The 22343-nt window shown below is 35.9% G+C and overlaps 3 protein-coding genes across 6 annotated transcripts; all 3 read right to left on the reverse strand.

Moving 5' to 3' along the window:
• Positions 1-965: 965 nt before the first annotated feature.
• Positions 966-7380, reverse strand: LOC100256914 (myb family transcription factor PHL7). Its single transcript, XM_010655392.3, has 7 exons — positions 6665-7380; positions 5831-6048; positions 2992-3068; positions 2833-2875; positions 2676-2733; positions 2457-2526; positions 966-1613 (listed from the first exon to the last, which is right to left on the reverse strand). Exons 2-7 carry the CDS (start codon positions 6036-6038, stop codon positions 1161-1163), a joined length of 909 nt encoding a protein of 302 aa, XP_010653694.1. The 5' UTR covers positions 6039-6048; positions 6665-7380; the 3' UTR covers positions 966-1160.
• A 3968-nt stretch (positions 7381-11348) lies between these two features.
• Positions 11349-14437, reverse strand: LOC104880079 (tRNA dimethylallyltransferase 9). The gene is made up of 2 exons (XM_010655391.3): positions 13818-14437; positions 11349-11776 (listed from the first exon to the last, which is right to left on the reverse strand). Exons 1-2 carry the CDS (start codon positions 14064-14066, stop codon positions 11696-11698), a joined length of 330 nt encoding a protein of 109 aa, XP_010653693.1. The 5' UTR covers positions 14067-14437; the 3' UTR covers positions 11349-11695.
• Positions 14438-14502: 65 nt separating this feature from the next.
• LOC100255003 (chaperone protein dnaJ 72) lies at positions 14503-21446 on the reverse strand. Of its 4 annotated transcripts, XR_002030564.2 has the most exons (4): positions 20908-21446; positions 17758-17859; positions 16294-16352; positions 14853-14867 (listed from the first exon to the last, which is right to left on the reverse strand). XR_002030564.2 is itself a non-coding variant. In XM_002284088.4 (3 exons), the coding sequence occupies exons 1-3, from the start codon at positions 21375-21377 to the stop codon at positions 14805-14807; spliced, it is 603 nt and encodes a 200-aa protein (XP_002284124.2). In that variant the 5' UTR covers positions 21378-21414; the 3' UTR covers positions 14503-14804. The 4 variants fall into 4 exon arrangements, 3 of the variants coding, with proteins under 3 accessions (XP_002284124.2, XP_010653692.1, XP_059594959.1); XM_002284088.4 differs by lacking the exon at positions 17758-17859 and having other exon boundaries at positions 14503-14867; positions 16294-16363; positions 20908-21414; XM_010655390.3 differs by lacking the exon at positions 17758-17859 and having other exon boundaries at positions 14752-14867; positions 20908-21436.
• Between the last annotated feature and the right edge of the window lie 897 nt (positions 21447-22343).

The following is a 22343-nucleotide window of genomic DNA, read 5'->3' on the forward strand; positions in this document are numbered from 1 at the left end:
ACCCAACCATATATCATGTTATAATGTAGTTAATTCTTTAAAATAATTTCTAAATTAGTGTTTCATATCCACATGGGCATAGGTTTTTTTGTGTTAAAATCAATTTTGATTTTTTTTTAAATTGTTAAAGTCGTAATCATTAACTATACTTTTAAAGTTTAAGTTCAAAATTATATTTAAGCCGCATTTACAAGTTATGTGAGAGAAAAATTAATTATTTATTTTTTTATTATGAACAAATCATCACATATTTAAATTAAAATTATTATAAATTTTAACCTTAAATTGGAGTTACATATATCCATATTATGTACCACTTATATTATAGTATTTAAATAATTAATACAATAATTTTATAATGCCAATTTTTTTAATAAAATTAAATCTAAATAATTTTATATAAAATTAAGAAAAAAAAAAGTAAACCTTATAAAAAGACTAAAATTTAAAATAAAAAAAAAATACTCACACACTTAAAAATATTATACTATATATGTAAAACAAAATTATTCAATTTCATATTTTATTTTGTAAAAAATAATAACATAAATTTGATAACCACTTACATATTAATAATAGAAAACAATTAATTAATATAATAAATTTATGATACTAAAATTGTTTGAAAAAAAAATAAATTAAAATATTTTCAAATAAAATAACAAAATTTTATATATAAAGCAAATTAAAGAAAAAGATTTTAAATTTAAGCATAAAATCATACAGTTATACACATAAATACTACATTTATTTGACCAAAAATAAATTAAAATATTTTCAAATAATTTAAAATGTACAATTTGATCTACCATTTTTGTAATTTACCCTAGATTTTATTAGATACCTAAAATTTGTTAAGATTGGAAAATATTTTGGATCAACTTCAAAGTCTTGGATACCAAACAATTATTATTATTATTTTTTACATATTTTTCACAAACATTCAGGACAGAGTGCAATATAAATGATTGAAAACAGCAACATAACTTGTTGCTGATCTGCCTCTCAAGCACTAGAAGGACTGTAAGCATGAGGAGCTGGATACTGTATTTGAAAATATAATTACAAATGGATTACAAGATTTATACAAAAGCATGGTTTAAAACTGCTGCTACATCAACAACAATATCACAGGACAATGCCAACATCTGGGGCTCTCCCTATTTTGAACCACACATTGGCTCCAGTTCCAGAGGTGCTGCTCTCTGCTCAGATCCCCCATCTTCTTGCTCTTTGAACTCTATTTCCAAGTTGAATCCAAACACACCATCATTCCCATACATGTCTCGATCCCACCGATCAATGAAACCATGCTTCGGGTCAGGTTTTGGTGGATTGAGGGGAGGGTTGCAACCATGGTCAGGTTTTGGTGGATCGAGGGGAGGATTGCAATCATGTGTCATCCCATCGTCGACCTTCTGTTTCTTCCGAGGAGATGAGGACCCAATAGAGGCATCAGGAAGTGGCTTTGACTGAGATGGATTTTGCTTATCATCAACCAATGGTACCGCCTCAGAGGCTTTCAATGCACCCCCTAGTTTCTGCTGCTCCTCTATGATCTTCTGCAAGTACTTCCCTTGTGCTTCTATTCTCATCTGTAACTGCCTTTGCACCTACAATATATCCATTTAGTTGGATCATTATAGCAAATCAGGGATAATCAAACTCAAGAAAAGCACAGGACCTATTCTCATCAAACCTGAAAGCTTCAAACTGTAGATTCACTAACCGTTTTTTATTTTTTACATTAAATGTGTTTGTTACTACAGGAGATCAGGAGATCATTCCAGACAAGTCTAAGCATGAGAAGGGATGTGAATGCATGAAGGACCAGTATAAAAAGCTTATAGAGGAGCCAATATAAAATGCTAATTTGCAAGGAAGTTATCTTCCTCAATTCTGCTAATGAGTTTGATCTCCACAAGGTATACATGAAACTTCTTCCACGTCAAACAGTGAGTAGTATAAGAATTCTGGAAGTATTAACTGGATGCAGTTTTCATTTGCCAAACTCAGCCTTGGTAAAACTGATGACCATGCATGTCCACAACATAAGAGCAACTCACCATGTGCAACATGCTAATGACAGACCATGAGCTGGTTAAACTTCAAGTTCTTGGTTAAAAATAAACCTATGGTTTGGACTTATTCTCACCTTTTTATCTTCTTCTTCTTCTTCTTCTTTTTGTGTGTGTGTGTGTAAATCCTAATCTGACCATTGCTGGTTTCAGCCTATGCACTTGAAATAGCAACACAAACCAAATACAGACTACACCAAAGCCCAAACAGAAACCACAATTACAACCAATGCTACAGCCACTATACCCCCTCCCATCCACTGACAGCAAAACTATGAGAAACATATAAAGTAAGAATAACCTATTAAAGAGATGATATTATAGAACACATTATCCTCTTTCAGCAATCAATAGCAATGAGAGAAGTTAAGACCAAACCTCGAGCTGTTCATGAAGACGCTTCTGGACCTCCATTTGCAGCCTCAGTGCCTCATTAATTTGCACTCCCCTGAAGGATAAATGGTTTTGACAAATGTCATACATAAGAGTCATACCTTGTAAAATTCTTACTTCTTCAATAAAAAACACGTCATGGGAAACAGAGGGATAGATATGCATATAAATAAATATAGGATTGGAAGAAATAAAGGTACTCACGGGGCAGAATCCATGCTAGAGCCACTGTCTCCAGATCCTTTCTTTTCATCTTTAGAACCTAAAAGTCAGCCAGGTTTTCTCCAACTTCAGATTCATATATGCCTAGAAGGTGAAACAAAATGCTGCTATTAAATTGGGGAAGGGAATGCATATGTACCATCAGCAGGAGATTCTGGCAGGTATTTCGCAAGGCGATACTTCTACATAAAAGAATGATGCAGATAAATTGCATTAGTTCCGCAAATGCAGATCCATAAGTGTGTATTCATGTATTGGTATGTGCATAAGAAAATGGTATTAGTTAATATAATCATACCTGTAAATGGCTTTTCACGTGATAAATGGTAAGTCCAGGTACACCCATCACTCTTAGCACACCTTTTGGTGTTGCCCCTGAAAACAAAAATGGAAAGGAAGAAAAAGGTATAAATGAAAATAATTCTAGAAAAATCCATTAAAGTCATAGGAGCAAGAATAATTGAGGAAGAAGATAGGAATTGCTATGAGTACACCATTGCACAATCTCAAGTAACTTTCTAATCAATCCAACCTCAAACATAAGATTCATTAATCCATAAAAAAGCTATGATCGATTAAACTTCTGCAACTTCCGTTGCATGCAGAGGACATCTAAAGTTGAATTCCAAACTCCAAATCATAAATTTTATGTTACTGACGCATGTTGACATGCAAGGTGCAATTATCTGCGTGTGACCGACAGTGATTTGCTCGATATATGACAAAACAGGCCATGTACACTTAGAAACATATTTTGAAAAATAACGAAATAAACAGACATAAAAAGTGATCACAAGCACTGGCTTAACTTATAATTCTGAATCAATAGTCTTCCACAATGAACCACATTGCAATCACAAGCAGCACATCATATGCAATCTAAGGCAACAAACGTGCTTTGATCCATACGCTCCCAAAAGTACCCCTATTGGAGAATTTTATTCCTATAAATTCCATACCTCATCTACAAATAACCACATTCTTAAGTTTAAGCTCTCCCAAGACTACCAAATTCCTCACAAAAACCTATGAAGCACAAGGGAAAAGCTTGGGAAGAATTGCCAAATTTTAGAGAGAATGGAAAGGGAAGAACAAACAAAGTAATTCCTCTACCCTAGCTTTTTAAACTCAAAAGTCTTACTTCCAACTGTCTTTCCCTCCCTCCTAAATTTATCCTTCAAGTATGATGTACTCTTGCCCTATCTCCAAAGGTATACAAGGATTAATACTTACAATGCAGTCAGGAAGAGGTTGTCCCTGAATTAAATGAGTACGAAAGAACATTCCTAAACCACCAAAAGTGCATATTGAAATCCTTATCCTCTAGGTTTAGACCCTTTTATTTTCAAAAAGATTTTCTTCTTTTCTTTTTTCTTCTTTTTAAAAAAAACCTCATTTATCATTTGTCTAAAATGCTTCTCATAGGCAAAGGGGATCAGTCCTCCACAGCTTCTTTCTATTCTGCCCAATGAAGTTGCCATGTGATCTAGAAAACACTTTTCCGCTTGTTCATTGGAGCAACCAAAGGACTCCAAATAATGGGAAAACCTTGGATGATGCGTCTCAGGCTATTGAACAGTGAATTAAAAGATCTATATTCATCCTTTTTTCTTCTTCACATGATTTGTTCATGAAATGCTTATTAGTTAAGATAGGACTCCTCCATACTGGTGGATCATTAAAATTCCCTGATACTGGCCAAGAGATAATCGACAATAATTTGAGCTCAGCTAATCAAAACAAGTCAATAGAAACTAATAACCACACACTCACCATGCTAAAACTTCAAGGCAAGCCTATCCCCAACTGAAAGAACAGGATATTCTGTAAAAATCTCTCACATCCTAAATGTCTTTCCACATGGTAAAAGCTATCAAGCGAACCCTTACTCCAGGCCAATGAACCACCCCCTCCTTTTCTCCCCTAGCACAAACACACCACCACCACCCCAACCCCACCACAAGGAGATCTTATCCACACACTTCACAAGGACCATATGCTAAACCATTCAAAACCATGCCAAAAATATGTTCCTTCATATGAATTTTCCTTAAATGTTTTCTAACATATTTCCTTTCTTTTGACATGATTTGGTTACTTTCATGGACAAAAGCATGCAAAATTTAGGCCAAAAAAGAGAGCTCTCCACTTGTTTGATTTTGAAATGGACTTAAAACTTTATAAAATGGCTCGACATGTTTTAAACTTTTCTATAGAACCGGATTATAAAAATAAAATAAAACAAAAAATCCTGCCAACTACTAAATATTGCCCTTTTTTTATGCTTCTTTAAACATGTTTCATTTTAGTATTTCATAACACTAATTGAATTTGGTTGTCATTGAAAGCTTTTCCTAAATTCACTTTGGATAGTTCGTAAGCCGAAATCAGTCAAGAAATTTTATTATAAAACAAGTCAGTTTCATTATTCCTATCAAATTTGGTCTTGATTCTCCTAGGAATGTCATTGGAAAATCCCTTTTGGCCATTTGCTTTCTATTCCTATGCCATGTCCCAAATTTTACAGTGAATAACAACCCCATTTCAAGTTTTCTATAAAACTTGATTCGATTCTCTCTAAGATGCTCTTCCCAAAATGGAGACTAATCTCTGGGCTAAGGACATGCCAAAGTTTCTCATGAAGAGAGACCATTTGCTCTTTACCATGCTTAATACCCCCAAATGTTCCCCCTATTCCCTTGTTTCTCTTACCTTCTCTCCTAATTTGGTAAATAAACACCACAAACAAGGGATTTTAAAAATTCCCCCTGCTCTATGCCTCTCTTGTCCCCTACCAAATGCAATGCAAGCATTACCAAGTAAACAGAGCACCAGAATTTGGTAGGATGAAGAAAATTGTTACAAAAAAAAAAAAAAAACTAGGTCTTGCCAATTTGCCACCCGCCATCTTTTAGAACTCACATATAAACCTCACAAGCTCAAATATCCTTTAGAGATTAAAATAAGCAACTACATCTGTCTACCACCTCCCATTCTAACAACAATCAAGAAAAACACAATATAAAAGCCAACAAAAACTAAAATATAATCTAAAAATATAGAAATTCAATTACACGGTTTTACCAATGAAAGAGTCATGACATCCATAAATTCATTACTTAAAAGAAAATACCCACTATCTGGTCCACCGAGCTGAGTTATGGCATCCACAAAGCGGTCATGAAGATCCGAAGTCCATCGCAGCCGCTGCTTTCCACTTCCCCCAGTCGGATTTGAATTTTTAACAGATGATCCACCCAAGGCCCCAACAGTAGCAAGAGGTTCACTACCTTGAGCTTTATGCGGCACTAAACTTGCAGTTGAAAATTTTTTGGGATGATACATATTGAACAGTCTGCAATTTCAGAAATAAAATAAGACCCACAAATTTTCACTCTGAGTTTAAGGATGTCTAACCATTCCACGCACAAACAGTCAAGAAAACATACATTCAAGATCTCCTCACTTGTCTATGTGACATTAAAAAATAAAACTTCTCCAATTCTCACGAGACAAAACCATTACAACTAGTATTTTCTAGAACTATACTTCATCTGAAACAACCAAATCAGCCATCAATACACCCGGTTAACCACAAAACCACATATCCATTCAAGGTGAAAGAAAGAGCAGTGTCCCTTAACAAACTTAATATTTATGATCCAACACAAACACACACCAAGAGAAAGCATTCCACTTTCTATTAGCAACCCAGACATCAGAATTGCACAAAACTACATACGTATCCACAATTTAAAGGAATAACAAATTGAAACCCCATTTTTAGCGAAAAGGGTACACGCAAAATTTTCAAAATTGAAATTATAATTTTTTTATTTTGACAGGAAAAAAATTCAAGTTGAATTACAGAACTCTTGAATTCATTATATACTGGACCCAATATTGAAAACAAAATTAGCAAAAAAAAAACAAAATTCACCACGCGAAAAAGAAAGAGGGGGGAGGATTACTTCCTAAGAGTTAAAAAGGCCGAGAAGCAGGTAAGAGAGCCTAGAATTTATGAGGTCATTCAGCTCCAGGGAAATCAAGAACGGCCTCATATCTCATTTTCAACATCCAAAAAGAGCGCCCCAAATTCACAGGGGCATTGAATTCACAACACAAAACTTTGAAAAATGGGGAGATTTTGGTGGCACAACCAAATTGGGAAAGAATTGAAATCGGAGAAAGAGGAGAGAGGGTGGAAAGGGGAAAAGAGAGGGTTAAAACTTAAAAGCGTCGAGAAGGGGGTAGTTAGAGACGTCGAGGAAGGGAAAAGGCAGGAGGATCTCTGGAGTTTGGTAGAGTAAAATTTGGGGGAGGGGGAAATTAGGGTTTAGGATTGGCTGGTGTGGCAGCAGTTTCAGGAGAGACCTTCCATATTTTTTATTTTCTGTGGGAAAGAGACTGGGAAATAGAGAGAAACAGGAGATAGCGTAGGAAGGACGGCGGCATTTATATGGACGTTTTTGGTTGGTGTAGGGTTTCGATGTGGGACCTGGTTTTAGTTTTTTATAAATATCATTGGCCGGTTAGGGTTTGGAGTGGGTCCCACGCCTTCCATTCTAGTATTCTACAGCCATCGATTGTTTTGAAAATGATAAAAGCTTATTGTAGTGATGTCTTTTATGTCCATTTGAAGATGCATTTCCATAAACAAATCTAATCACATCTAATACCTTTTCACACTTTATTATATTATCTTGGTGAAAATCTTATTATCCATATCGTGCTCACAAGTACATGCAAGTGAAAAAAAAAAAAAAAATTGTCATGCTTGAAGATTTTTTTTTTCTTTTTAATTGAGGAACTTTCCATGGTCCCGGTCCCAATTCTTGGGTGTTAATTACCTCACAATAATTAATATTTGGTAAATTTAAAATATCATTAGCGACAAGATTCAATTTCAATATCAAAACTACTTAAAATATGTTTGATAATGATTCTAGAAAACGTTTCTAATATTTTAAACACTTAAATGATAAAAAATTTTAAGCGTTAAAAATATTAGAATCTTTTTTTAAAATTATTGTCAAATGAATTACCATTTTCAGTATTAATCCACACTTTTCAGTATTAATCTACTCGCTGTCATGCTTAAAAACCATTATGAAGAGTGAAATTTTTTATAAAAATACATGAAATCATATTTTAAGAAATGTTTTTAAAACTAATTTTCTATTTTTAAAATTAATTTTTTGAATCTTTTATGAAATATGATGTGTTTTAAAAAATAATAATATAAATATAAAAATGATTGAAAATAAAACACAGTAAAAAGAAAGTGATTTCAAAAATATCTACAAATAAAAATTATGTTTAAAAAATATTTACAATATTTATGAGATATTCTTAATAAACAGAATTTCATATTAGAAAAAATCATAAAATTATTTTTCAAAAGCTGTTTTTTTTTTTTTAAATATTTGGGGATATTACATAGAAGTGACCCATTTGTACTAAAACTTTTGACCTATTCAACGTTAGGTACAAAGACAAGAAAAACGACAGGGGCAGTGAGAGGCGACCAACCCAATAGTGGAAGATCCCCCACACAGGCATGATGAGTAGCGACCAAAACCATGAGCAATTCTATCATACTAATGGACTTATGCACCCAAACGAGGAAGTGTTCCCACGCAGACTGGTCCCATCTCCCATCTTCAGTTTTCCCTTTCGCGAACGTGAAAAAGAGTTAAAAGCCTAAATTTCTTTACCTGCCAAGCATTTATATCAATGGAGTCCTTCAAATTAAAGGCTTTGACTGACTGACTCTGAGCCACAAGGTCCACCAAGGAAGGAATACCTGCTAGCTAATACCCAATTCTCCATTCTCAGTTTTTCACAAAGCTTCCAACTCTCTTCTGAATCAGAACAAGAATTCTTGCCTATGGTCAACCTTTGAGATTTGCTTTCATTTAAGGGAAAGTTGTGTTTTCATGGGCCAATATGGTAATAATATTGTTTTTGGAACCCAGGTTTGTGAAAGATGAAAAACATATGTTAATGTGGAAACTTATATCAGATTCATGCACTCTGAGTTGGCTGTGTTTTTTCTACCGAGCTTGCCCCTCCAGGTATCCACGTCAGCAACCCATCTCACCAAAAAACACCCTAGGCGACTGACCGTTGTTCCTCCCTCTGTCTCATTTGGTACCCATTCCTCTCATCTTTCTACACTCTGTCACGGAGGCAAAGCAGAGGTTCCCACAAGAAAACCCTAGCGTTCAGCCGTTCTTTCTTCCCTCTCTCTCATTTTGTCAGCCATTCCTCTCATCTGTCTTCACTCCGTCACCGAGGCAAAGCAGAGAATCTTGTATATTTCAACAATTTCTCTCATTTAATTTCTGAAGCCTTTAATCCCAAACTCCAATCTAGTTTTCTATCTTCAGCCCCTTCTCCTCTCAAAGTCCTAACCATTTGGACCCGATCATCCCAATTTCGTCACCCCTTCGAATCGAAGAGGGTGTGAAAATTTGCAAAATTTCACACATTTGAAAGTATAAACCTTTACTTGAAAACCTGAATCAAAATTTTTGTTGCCTGTGGTAATTGTGAAGAACCAAATGGAGCACTTCATTGAAACAAGGTCGAGTTAAGAAGACGGCTTGAGGCGGGTACGTGTTGACTGAAAATCTGGTTTAGGATAGCGAATCGGAATGGAAACGACAACTCTGATATATTGGGTTCATGAAGAAGAAATCTCGTGTTCTTCTCATTGGATCACATTTTTCTGTAACCTTCACATCAAATGTGAAGGTAATTAATTTGTATTTAGGGTTGTTTTTTTAATAATTTTTTTGTTTAAAATGGAGCAGAAGAGTGATTTTCGAGTGGTTGTTGTATTTGCAATTTTTCCTCCATTGGTGAGGGCATAGGTTGAGGCAAATGTCGATTTTGGATCGCATGAGCGGTTGTTCGATCTCAATATTTTTGTGTATTGGAGACTCATGAAATGGAAAAATGTTGTGGACATATTTAGAAATTGGGTGGAAAACTTATGTATTTATTCAGATTGATGAATATAATTAGGCAATATCATATATTGGCGAAAAACTTGATAATTCAATCATATATGTTGAGAATAAAAATAAAAATTATAATAATAATAAAAATTAAAATGCATAAATTATGTGTTGGTTAGTAGAAATTGTTGTTAGTGTTTGTGAATTTGTAATGTTTGTTGGAATTTGTAGTGTACATCTTTTGTCAACGAAGACATAATTGTTTCATCGCATCAGGTACTACCTTAATGCAAAACATGTACCACCTTAATGGTCTTGAGGTACTATATTAATGTACATCAGGTACTATCTTAGTGCATATTTGAGAAATGTTGTTGTTGTGTGACTTAAGACACAATTAGTTCATTTCATTACACATTGCAGCATGACATTGTTATGTTCTCATAGGTTACTCCATCGGTGGCGTATGTAATCATAACAAATTTCATGTACTACCTTAATGCACCTCAGGTACTACCTTAATGGTCCTGAGGTACTACATTAATGCACCTGCGAGAAATGTAGCTCTTCTATGACTTCAGACACAATTAGTTCATTTCATTACCTATTGTAGCATGACGTTGTTATGTTGTCATAGGCGACTCCATCGGTAGCTTATGTAATCATAAGAAATTTCAGGTACTACCTTAATGCACTTAAGGTACTACCGTAATGGTCTTCAAGTACTACCTTAATGTACCTCAGGTACTACCTTAACGCACCTGCGAGAAATGTAGCTATTATGTGACTTCAGATTTTTATTAGTTCATTTCATTACCTATTGTAGCATGACGTTGTTATGTTGTCATAGGTGACTCCATCGACCTGATGTAATCATAAGAAATTTCAGGTACTACCTTAATGCACATAAGGTACTACCTTAATGGTCTTCAAGTACTACCTTAATGTACCTCAGGTACTACCTTAACGCACCTGCGAGAAATGTAGCCATTCTGTGGCTTCAGATTTTTATTAGTTAATTTCATTACCTATTACAACATGACATTGTTATGTTCTTATAGGTTACTCCAACTATACCTTATGTAATCATAAGAAATGTCAGGTACTGCCTTAATGCACATAAGGTACTACCTTAATGGTCATCAGGTACTACCTTAATGTACCTCAAGTATTACCTTAACGCACCTGCGAGAAATGTAGCCATTCTGTGGCTTCAAATTTTTATTAGTTAATTTCATTACCTATTGCAGCATGACACTACCTTAAACCATATTCGATAAATCTTGCTCTCCCGACAATTTTTCACCCTCAGTATTTATTTAATCATACTGTTGTTTTCTCATTTTTCTGGTTATGTCAAGTTATGATGGTTTTGGTTGGATACGGAAGGTGATCATGCGAAGCAAATATTTATTGGTTTTCTACCACATTTATTTTTTCTATAACAACCTGTACATGGTTTGAAACACAAAATTAGCAAAATGCACAATCATTTAGGAACCCTGAGTAGCCCTTGCCAATGAGGATGCGCAATAGTCCTGAACCCTGGTAGATCAAGATTTGAAGGGCGCCATTGCAAACTATTGGTATACCAGCAAACTGTTTCTAATGTAGTAAATCAAACCAAACAAACCTCCCAACTTACCAATAACATTAACAGAAGATGCTATGTAAAAGCTTACACAATAACTAAATATGAAAGGAAAGCCGTCAAACAATTTACTAATGTGAGTATAGAAGGATAAACTGAAACTGCATTAGTGTACAAACAAATAGGTTCCAGTCTATGTTTGTTGTTCTCTTATGAAATTAGTACCATACCCCATAATAAACCTATCACTTTGGATCACATCTTACAATCATAGTTGTTGTCCAATCAATCGCCAATACAACACTGACCAGCACCCTTAACTATAATAAAAGAACAAATACTGAGTGTTGTCCATGTTCCTACTCCCTTCCTTTACAATATTGAAGGAAAAATGAATAGCCCTATTACATTGTTGTTACTGCGTCCCATATGCTCCAGCAGCAGCATCACCAGGTACTCTTCCTTTCCCTTACATGTTGGCCATTCTTGTACATAAAGTCCTCATATTCAGCATAACCCAACTGCCACTGTTACAATGGGAAGTGGAATACTTCATCAGATACATCACATATAGAACATAAATAATGGTTTTACAATTGGAACAAATCACATCAACACACAACATGATATGAATTAATAAATTTTGGACAAACTAGAATCAACCCTTGGTCATTTTGGTATGTAGCAGCAGATAAGAAGAAACTTATCATGAACTATGAAGTCACAAATGACATGCGGCCAGAATTGTATCTCTGACACTGTTGCGTTCATTGAGCACTAGTTGCAGCAGTAGTTGGAGTCTGTACATGGTTTAAAAAAATAAAATTGCTAGGCATACCTTAATGATAACTCCATACCACCCATACATTTCGAAGGGAGACTTACCTTGATAAAAGCACATTATTAAGCCTTCCAATTTATATATCTTTTTTGTCGTTTCAAGAAAGGTCAATTCAAGACTCAGGAAGATCCAAAGAAACATTTTATGAGGAAGAGGTGCACTAGAGAAAAGACCTCATTTTATTGATTAGACTACAGTCTACTTGGCAAGGAAGGAAGGGGATCTTGGTATTCACAATCTTTCAACCTTTAACAAGGCCTTGCTTGGTAAGTAGGATTGAAGATTTGTTACTAACAAGGAGTCCTTGTCAAAACAAATCATAATAGGAAAGTTCGGAAAAGAGGAAGTAGGTGGTCTTCAAGAAGGATGAGAGAAGGGTATGGAGTGGGGGTGTGGAAAACCATAAAAAATGAGTGGAAGGGAATAAAAAGCAAGTCTTCCCTAACTTATTCTCTATTGCATCCAACAGAGATGGATGGGTAGCGGAGGAGTGGGACCAAGTTGGGAAAGAGGGTGGATGGAGCCACCACTTTTCAAGACAGTTTAATGATTGAGAGCTTGATGAAGTGGAGATTTTCCAATTGAATTTGCAATCATTGTCAATTAAAAAGGAAAATGAGGGCGAATTGAGATGAAATGAGTCCAAGAGCAGCAATTTTTCAATTAGATCCCTTTAATCTTCCTTGGCCAAGGGAGATAGAGAGCTTTCCCAACAGGTGTAGTGTGGAGCACATGGGCACCAAAAAGATGGTATGGACTCTGCTTAATAAGTTTATTTGTGCAAATGCGAGGAAGAAATGACAGATTACTTGCTTCTCTACTGTGCCAAAGCAATTATGTTTGGTAGTTGATCTTTTTCTCTTTGGAGTGGTTTTGGGGATGTGTTTTTCAGTAGAAGGATCCTTTTGGGTTTGCATGGCTCTTCCATGGGGAAGAAATGAAAAAAATGCTGGAGGACTATAACCTTGTGCTTTTTTTCTACTCTTTGGAAGAAAAAAAAAAGGGAGAGCTTTGAATGAAGCTAAGCAGTCAAACCAAGCAATCAAATCCGACTTTATATATACTTTGTAAATTGGGTTAGAATGTACAAGGTGGACCACTCAATGTCTATTATAGACTTTGTAGATTGGATAAGTTTTGAGTAAGGAGAGGATTTTTTTTTTTTGTTTATCTTCTTCTTGACTAAACTATGTGACTACTGTATACATCATCTGTAAGTTGTTGCAGCTCCTTTTAGGAGCTTTTAAATATTTTCTTATTTGCCTATCACCAAAAAATAAAATGCAAATTGTCATTTTCTTCCCCCTTAAAAAATTACCTTTTTGAGTAACTAACCAACAAAATACTTGGGAGAAATTGTTGCTAAAGGTTTAGTCCCTTGAGTAACTTTGCTTGAAGTTTTGAACTTTCTGTATAGATTATCTACTTTTCTCCAACATTATCATATCTCCATGAGCCCCTCGTCACAATTTTCATAAACATTAGCTTCCTACTGAAAAACAGAAGCATAGAACATTCTAAAGAAGACTGAATCCTCTATTTTCTCAGCAACCAAACAAATGAAAGAGAAGAAAAAAAAAACAAACAAGAAAACAAAAAACAAAACCTAAACACCCAAATCAACAACACAAGACATAATTCCTTTCCCATTGTTCTTCCCTTTCTTTCTCGGCAACCAAACAGAGGGCAATCCAAGAGGAAAACGGTAAAAGAACTCGGTGCCTTACCTGGACCGAGTCCGCACTGATAATTTCTCCATTGAGGCGCTTCGCCAGCTCCAATGCAAGCCTACTCTTTTCGGCGCCGGTGGGACCGGATATCACTATCACCTTCTCCTTATTCTTCTTCTTAGTGCCCGAAACGGAGCACGTGGTACCGAACAGTCGGCGGCTTCGAACAAAGAAGAACGGAGGTGATCGGAGAAGAGGCATCTCCGGCGCGTAAAGACTCCGGAGCGAACACACTCGCCAACTCATCTACTCTTTGGCGGTGAGGGTGCAGAGAATAGACAGACGCCTTCTAATAGATTTATTTTGTATTTTATTTATTTTTATTTTTTATTTTCTGGGGCAATTTCGGTAGAAAAAATATAACCGGCTCAAAGTGCATGAATCTGATATAAGTTTCACATTAACAGATGTTTTTCTACTTTCACAAACCTGGGTTCCAAAAACAATATTATTACCATATTGGTCCATGAAAACACAACTTTCCCTTCATTTAATTGTTTCACTGGATGACAGACCCTTCTATCACTGAACCCGTCTGGCTCCATGTCAGTGATGTCACAACATTTATTTACCGTGTGTGTGTGTGACGAGAGAGAGAGAGCAGGCTCGGCCATTTGTGTTCCTGAGAAAACGGGGGAGGAAAAGAACAAGCTGGAAATAAGAGTAAAGACACTTGGCAAAGTGCAACGAAACAATAATCTACTTGTTTGTATTAATCTGCGTTGGAATTTTGATTTACAGTTGTTCACTGGCTTGAACTGAGTTTATATTATAATACATCAGCTTAATTGTATGGAAAAAGAGTATTTTATCCAATAAAATATGCGAGAGCTAATAAATATATAACAGGTAAAAGGACCATTTTGTAGAGCATGTGGTTTACTTGGGTCAAAGACAGTTTCAACCTTCGCTTTTGGGACTCCGTGCTGCTGCTCTTGATCTGATGGGAGGAAAGCATACAATGAAAATCATGGATAGCCCCTTTTACATGTCATCTTTATGTGCTTTTGCCTTCCCAATGGACTCCATGGCTTCGTCAAATGATTTCTGGACCCAAAAAAAAAAACCCCAGTTAAAGTCATCTGGATCGTTGCAACCAAAGAGCAAAGAAGCAGACAAAAAAGGATAAATACTCAGTGTGAAACTAATATTGCATTTGGGGCATAATAATGAAGGCCAAGAAAATGATCCGCATGCTCTAACACCCTATTACCGTCATGTGGTATTATTTTATATGCCCCTTATTCATGAGATTTCTAATATCTCGAGCAATCCTATGTCAGCTGTTATTAAATGCAGCAATGCAATCACCTTCTCAAATTTTATGCAAGGGTTTATAATATAAATTCCACTAAAGAGTTAAAATCTCATCATATGTTCTAACCACTTGATGCTTCCACATAGTTCATGTAATCATACTAATATAAACCATGGGAAATCATCCTGAATATGTCTTGTGAGCTAATCTATAATCTTTGCAAAACAAGACGGGCTAAAAGTCCATCTTTGATCTTTACGTATAATGACCTAGAATAGGCCGGTCCATTCTCCAACTGATGTCACTCTAGTTAGTATGTGACTTCACATGGCATCAATGTATTTTTTTTTTGATAAGCAAAGGATATGTATTCAAAAGGCACAATGCCACAAGGTATACAGGGAGTATACAAGGCAGCTAAGGCCTCAAAAAACAACACATGGCATCAATGTATATGATTGAGACTCTTTTCTTTTAAAAATCTGCCACTCCCTAGGGGCCTTATCTTATGCTTCTCAAGCTAGATAAGAGTCACATATCTTGCACTCTTTTTGGATTGAAATCTTCAACTAATGTGAAAATTGTGGCAGCACAAATCAGTTTTTGGGGGATATCGGGCTACTGGTTTGTTCTTTATGAATGAAATTACCTTAGCCAACAGCACTCAACCGAAAAAAAGGATCTTATATAATAGATGACTTGACACTATCTAATTGGCTATAAAAACTAGCTACATACATAGCATCGTGACAATGTCTGCCACAAAAAAAAAAAAAAAAAAAAAGGAGAAAAAAAAAGAGGCAAAATTAGACATACAGGACGCAAATTGATGGCATGTGGCATTATCTCAAGCATGCAGTTTCTCAAGTATTTAGTTTCTGCAGTCAAATTAGCTTGACCTCAGGGAAAATTTATCCACAATAAAAAATGTAAAGGCAGTTAATTATTAGGGGCCATGAACTACCATGCTATGCCAAAGCCATCAAAGCATGGTGACAAAGGATTCTCTAAAACCCCCAGACAAACCTCCTCCTCCCCCTCCCTTCCCCCCCCACCCCCACTTTTTTGTTTAAGGTGCTGAGGTGTTTGCAGTGGGGCAATGTGTTGGTTATGCATAGGGGATCAGTAACTGTAACAGTCAAACATAATGGAAAAATTAAGTGCAAGTATCTCAAGCTAAGAGATCTAAACAGGGAAGAAAAATCAGACACGTACCCCAGAATTGTTCATCTTCCATAGTGTCTCCCCACTCCTATCAATTATTGCCATACCACCTAATAAAGCACTGCAGAAAGTTCGGTATCAGCAAATTCATTTCCAACCAAGAACTATCCAACAAGCTTACTGTATCTATTGCGGCAGATACTTTAAACAAGATCAAGTAATAGCAGGATGTCATGCCACTTGACATAATTCTAAACCATTCAAGAATGTAAAGAAAATAAATGTTATTTGATTAAAAGAGATAAACCAATCACACATTCAAAAGAATAATCTTCATCTTTTAGAAACATGAAATATAATCTTTTTTAGACAAAAATACCCTTCATCAATTTTTTTTATCCCCATCTCACATCCAGGCGTGTTTTTAAAAAAAGTGTATGGGTAAAAGTGTAAACTGAGATTATATTTACAATTTTCAATAGGTGGAGATCATTTTTCCAAATGTGGGGATTATCTTGTCCCTTTGACACAAATATTTCAAAAAAAACCCACTGGTTTTTTTCGACTAGAGAAAATCAGGTCAAGTACCCAAAAATTGAACAGATCTTATCTGAGTCTAGGACATTCGTTGATAGGCAATTGATTTCCTTTTCCTTTTTCTTTTCCTTCATTCTTGTCCTTTCTAATTCATAAAAATAAACATCAAATTCAAATTCTAGACCCCGCACCCCTTTACCACATGAACCAAGGCCTAGGTGCAGCACTCACCCATCCCTGAGGCCAACTCATATTTCTGTCCATTTTTAGCTGGAGTAATTTCAAATTATAAATCGTTATGTAAGAAGAAAAAGGTATCAATTTACCAATCTCCTCACACCAACTCAGAATTCTGTCCGTTGTTCATTAATTCATGTTGCCTAAACCACCATCAATCTTCTTTTTGCTTGCCTTTTGGCAAGCCAATTGTATACATTATGTGTACTTACATGTGCTTGTTTACTAGGCACTGTTGATATATTTTCTAATTGCCTAAAAAATAAATAAATAAATAAGAAAGAAACCACCCTCCATCTTTGGATGACATATTAGAGCCATGCATGGAAAACCTTGAACAACAAGAAATAAGTGGCCTAGGTGCCAATAAAACTGGATAAGCGTAATCAGACCCTAAAGAAAGACACCTTTTCATGCATCAGGATGTTTGGTGACCTCTTGAATGGGAACTAAAACTCATCTGCTCTCAAATTGCCACCTAATTTGAGGCACAATTTTTTTTTTGATAGGCAATAAAAGTTGTATACATACAAAAAGGGAAAGATGTATACCAAAGTACATAGACCATATACAATGGGCACAAAGTGGCAAAGCCAAAAAAGAGAGACAAAAAATAACTCTCTCTCTCTCTTTCTCTCAAATCCCAATCAATCTACAAAATCAATCAAAGGCATTAAGTATTCTTTTATATACATACCAACCCAAGCTAACAAATTACTTAAGAACTACCATTTCACTTACGCTCAGACTACTCATTTCCAAACGCTCTTCAATTTCTCTCCTTCCACAATGTTCAAAAAATGCATAGAGGAGCCGCTTGCTAAACCTTCTTCCTTTTTCTCCCTACAAAAGAGTCATGTCAACTTAAAAGAGTGTCTCTAACTATGGAATATAGCACTCAAAATACACCAAACAAGGAGAACAACAACTATCATAGAGCCCTTGATTTAGTGCATCGAAGAAGAATATGATCAATTGATTCCCCTTCGGTTTGACATAGATAACATTTGTTTGTCAACAACCACCCTCATCTTTGAATCTAATCTAATGTCAATACTTTCTGCAATTGACTCAAGCAAAAAAACTCGCTTTAGTTAGAACCTATGAATTCCAAATGATGTCTTATGGGAAGGGGATTGACCTCCTTGGTTCCACAGCACAGTAAGGGGATTTCATTGCAATGAACTCCATTCTTCAACTCATTCGAAATCATATTATCGATATCTTCTCTTCCCATCTACTTATCTTGTAATCTTGAGATAAAAGTCTCAATACTACTCAACTCTCAATCATTTAAGTGCCTAAAGAAACACAAATCCCAAAAAAACTCACTACACTTGTCTCATCTCACAAATTTGTCACCTAAACATCTTTGAACGAATCTAAAGCATACAAAGAAAGAAAGGACACACACAAGGACTCCTTCACACTACATGTGTCCTTCCAAAACTTCACCACCATTTTGTTACCCACTTCAAATGCAACTCTACTATTAAAGAGGTCCTAACCCTTCCTGATATCTTTCCAAACTCCAATCCCATACCCATCTCTCACTTTACACAATTGCTAATCCCTTTCCTCCTTCTCATACTTCCTATCTATGACCTGTTTCCAAAAACCTTCCTTTTCATAAGCAAATCTCCAACTCCACTTTCCAAGAAGAGCCCAATTAAGAGATGAAAGACTTTCAATGCCCTATCCCTCCTTACTCCTATCCATGCAAACAATTGACCATCCTATAAGAAGCAACTTTTTCTCTAAAGTCCCACCTCCACATAAAAAATCTCTTTGAATCTTCTCTAGTTTTAACCTTAGCTTTCTAGGAATAGAAAATAAGGGCATGTTGTAAATAGACATACCAAATAATATGTTTCAAATCAACGTGAGTCTCTCTCCTTTGGAGACATATTGCCTCTTCCATGTTGAGAATCTTTTGTGAAACCTCTCTCCCACCTCATCTCATACTGAAACTAAGCCAAAAGAAGCATCCAAAGGCATACCAAACTCGATCGTCAACTTCTCCACAAGAGCTACCCCCACTATTAGGATCAATTCTCATTTTTCCAAGTTTATTTTCAGCCCCAAAATTGCTTCAAATCACATGAGCAGCCAACATAAATAAACCATTTGAGAATCCTTAGAAAAGACCAATGTATCATTTGCAAAAAAAGGTGGGACAACTCCACTCCTTTGTAGGCCTTGCCCCTTAATTGGAGGCATAGTTATGCAATGGGCTAAACAAAAGTCTAACAAACTAAATTTTTGGGTTAACTGAAGTCCCTAGGTGGACAAGAATACCTACCAAGAAACCCTTTAGTCAAAATTTTCATAGCAGCAAACATACCTAAACAAGTTTCCAAGCTAGAAATTTTTAACCTCATCACTTGCATAAAAAACTTTAGTTCTGTAGCTAGGCCCCACAGGGAATTCCAGCATGTCTATGGCCTTAGCCATCTAAAAATCCTAATAAAGATTTCAGTACCGACATTAAGGTCATAGTAAAGCCATCTGGCCTAGCAACTTAACCCTAAACCATGGAGAGAACTGCCTCCCTAACTTCTTCCCTCAAAAAGCTTGTTACCACCCAGCAACATTATTAATAATTAAGGCTAATGCACACCTTCCAGACTTCCAGTCTCTAATTACCACTACTCCCAAAGTAAAGATTCAAAAGGTATTTGAAAATCTCCACAAACATCATACCTATATCCTTCATAACAATGCTAAAACTCCAAATCAAAATTTTTGATGAATTTCGTCTTTGTTCCTTGCATGCCACTCTTTATTAATTGCCTGCCTCCACCCATTATTTTTAACTTCTTTAAAAATATTCTCCTCAGCCCACAGTCTTCTTTCAAGTTAGATCTCTATGACCTTATTACTTCCCAAATGAGATTCTGCCTTCGAGAGCAACCAAATTTTCTGTGTTTCAAAATTCTTGCTTCTCACCCCCCTAAGATTGCCAAATGTAATGCTATTCTTAAAATGTAATTCCACAAAAGGACTCCTCAAGATGGAACTCGATACAAATTGCCAACAGGCCCAATCTAGGTTCAGCAGCACTTGTAAGGTGGTGTTCTCCCCGATTTTTCTATTTCCAAACTGGAAAATCCTTATGGAATGAATATTTTGTTGCTCCATAACTTCAATCGCTAACTCACCCCTTTACAGGGGCAATACCAAGCTGGAGGAAGTAGGAGGGTTATGTTACATCGCTAGCCAACATAAAACTTTTGAACCTAACCTTTAAACATTTATGACTCACACTATTTTCCAATTTGTTTCCGAAAGTTACAGATTTCCAAGAAGGTCACTTGGGCCCAGTAAAAACACCTATCTGTTATCCGAACAGTCATGAACCTGCAATGAGGCACTGTCATTTTAGGGTTTTTAGTGAGTTCAATGCTTGTGAAACAAGCATATACCTTCCTTGTGCAAAAAAGTGGGGATGTACAGTTCAACAAGCTAGTGCGCCCCTTACCTTAAGTTTCAGGCAAGGCATTTTCACAAGTGCACTAAAACAAAAACAGGCTCCTATTAACGGGGTAAAGAGTACTGCTTTTATAGGAAAAGCGATACTCTAATTCAATGAACTCTCCAAATAGAATGAACAGCAGACGCAATGACATACACCAGAGTCTTGTTGGACAATCCATTAAAAAATAAGCAGAATTACTCTTTCAGGGAAGCATGTTCTCAACCAATATCAGCACCAATGTTTTGTAAAACAAGCTTGATATAAAAAATTTCTTGCAAACAAAAAATCACACCCTCAATCGTCTCCGCGAGAAAAAAAAAACGCATCGGATACGCATAAAACATACCAAACTCAACCTCAATCCAAAAAACCCTAACAAACACAAACCAAAAGAAAGAGAGGGAAAGCAGTACCCAGCAAAGGCCACGTTGAGTAGAAACGCGCGAGTGGTCAGGAAGCGAAGAACCACCTCAAATTTGGAAACAAAGGCATCGGCATTGGGCCTAGATGAATACCTAGGTCTTTCATTATTATAATGATAGGAGTGGGCGTAGCCACCTGAAAATCCGGGTGGGGCGGTGGAGGATCGGAGATTGTAGAGGGAGCGCTTGCGATCGTCGGAAAGGACCTCGTAGGCCTCGGAAACCTGCTTGAATCGGAGAGTTGCGCCGTCTCTCACGGCCTTGGGCGACTGAGCGTGCTTGTCTGGATGATATTTCAGAGCCAACTTCCGAAACGCTTCTTTTATTTCTCCTTTGCTGGCGTTTCGGCCGATCCCCAAGGCCTCGTAGTGATCCATAATCGCATAATCTCCCTCTTTTGTATCTTTAAATAAATCATCAACGTAAACAACGAAGGCGCACAGGATACTACGTGGCAGCATCGTATCCGCTCCGTTGGCGCCTCAATTCAATAATTAACGAACTTTCTTAGCTAAAATCTTTTCATTAGAGTGAAACTTGGGCGGCTTGCAAGGCAAACTCGCCTAACTGTTTTGGGCGACTTGGAGGGCGTTTGATAAATAAATTTAATGGCTTAATAAATTAATTTTATTTAAGTTATTAAATATATTTAATAAAATGACATAATATCACATTATAAAATTAAATATAATTTTAAATATTAAATCAAATTAATTAATTTATTCATATTTTTAAATTTTTTTCTCTCATTTCCTTACACCTAATGAGAATATATTTTATATTCATAACTTCAAATCTAAAAATAATCTTAATTTTTTTTTCTCATCTAATCAGTATATGATAATACATGGTCTTACAATTTTGAGGAGACGTGTTTTTGGTAAATAGTTGTCTAAGCTTAGTCATTGCAACCCCTTTTGTGACGAGACATCATTTTTCTTAAAATTATGAGACTATTTTTTCAAGTTGCTTAAAAGAGAGTTGTCTAACACCTTTAAGTATTCTCTTCCATCTGTTTCAGGTACAAGTATCTTTTTATTGTAGGTCGATTGAGTTTTTCATATAGCACTTGGTTCTCAAACATTGATTCGGGACATTTTCTTTATCCCTTCTTACCTTGAAAAAGCAGGTACAATCATAACTTGGTTATAATTTATTTTTTTATAATAAATATTTAGTGACTATTTTATGTATTTAAATTTTGGGAGAATTGTGTTTTGGGCTCAGCTGGGCCCAAAAATTAACAAATGGTCCATCTATGTAACAAAATTAAGCCCAACACCCAGTCAAAGTCTCAAAATTGATAAGAAGGCTATACAATTTATAATATGCCGAAAATGCCCTTTGGCTGGCTAATGAAAAAAAAAAAACAAAATCCACGTTGGATAGGCGTTTTCACATTCCTGAGTGTTTGCCTGGTTCCCGCC

This window comes from Vitis vinifera, chromosome 8 (genome assembly GCF_030704535.1).
Source record: "Vitis vinifera cultivar Pinot Noir 40024 chromosome 8, ASM3070453v1".
Lineage (NCBI taxonomy): Eukaryota > Viridiplantae > Streptophyta > Magnoliopsida > Vitales > Vitaceae > Vitis > Vitis vinifera.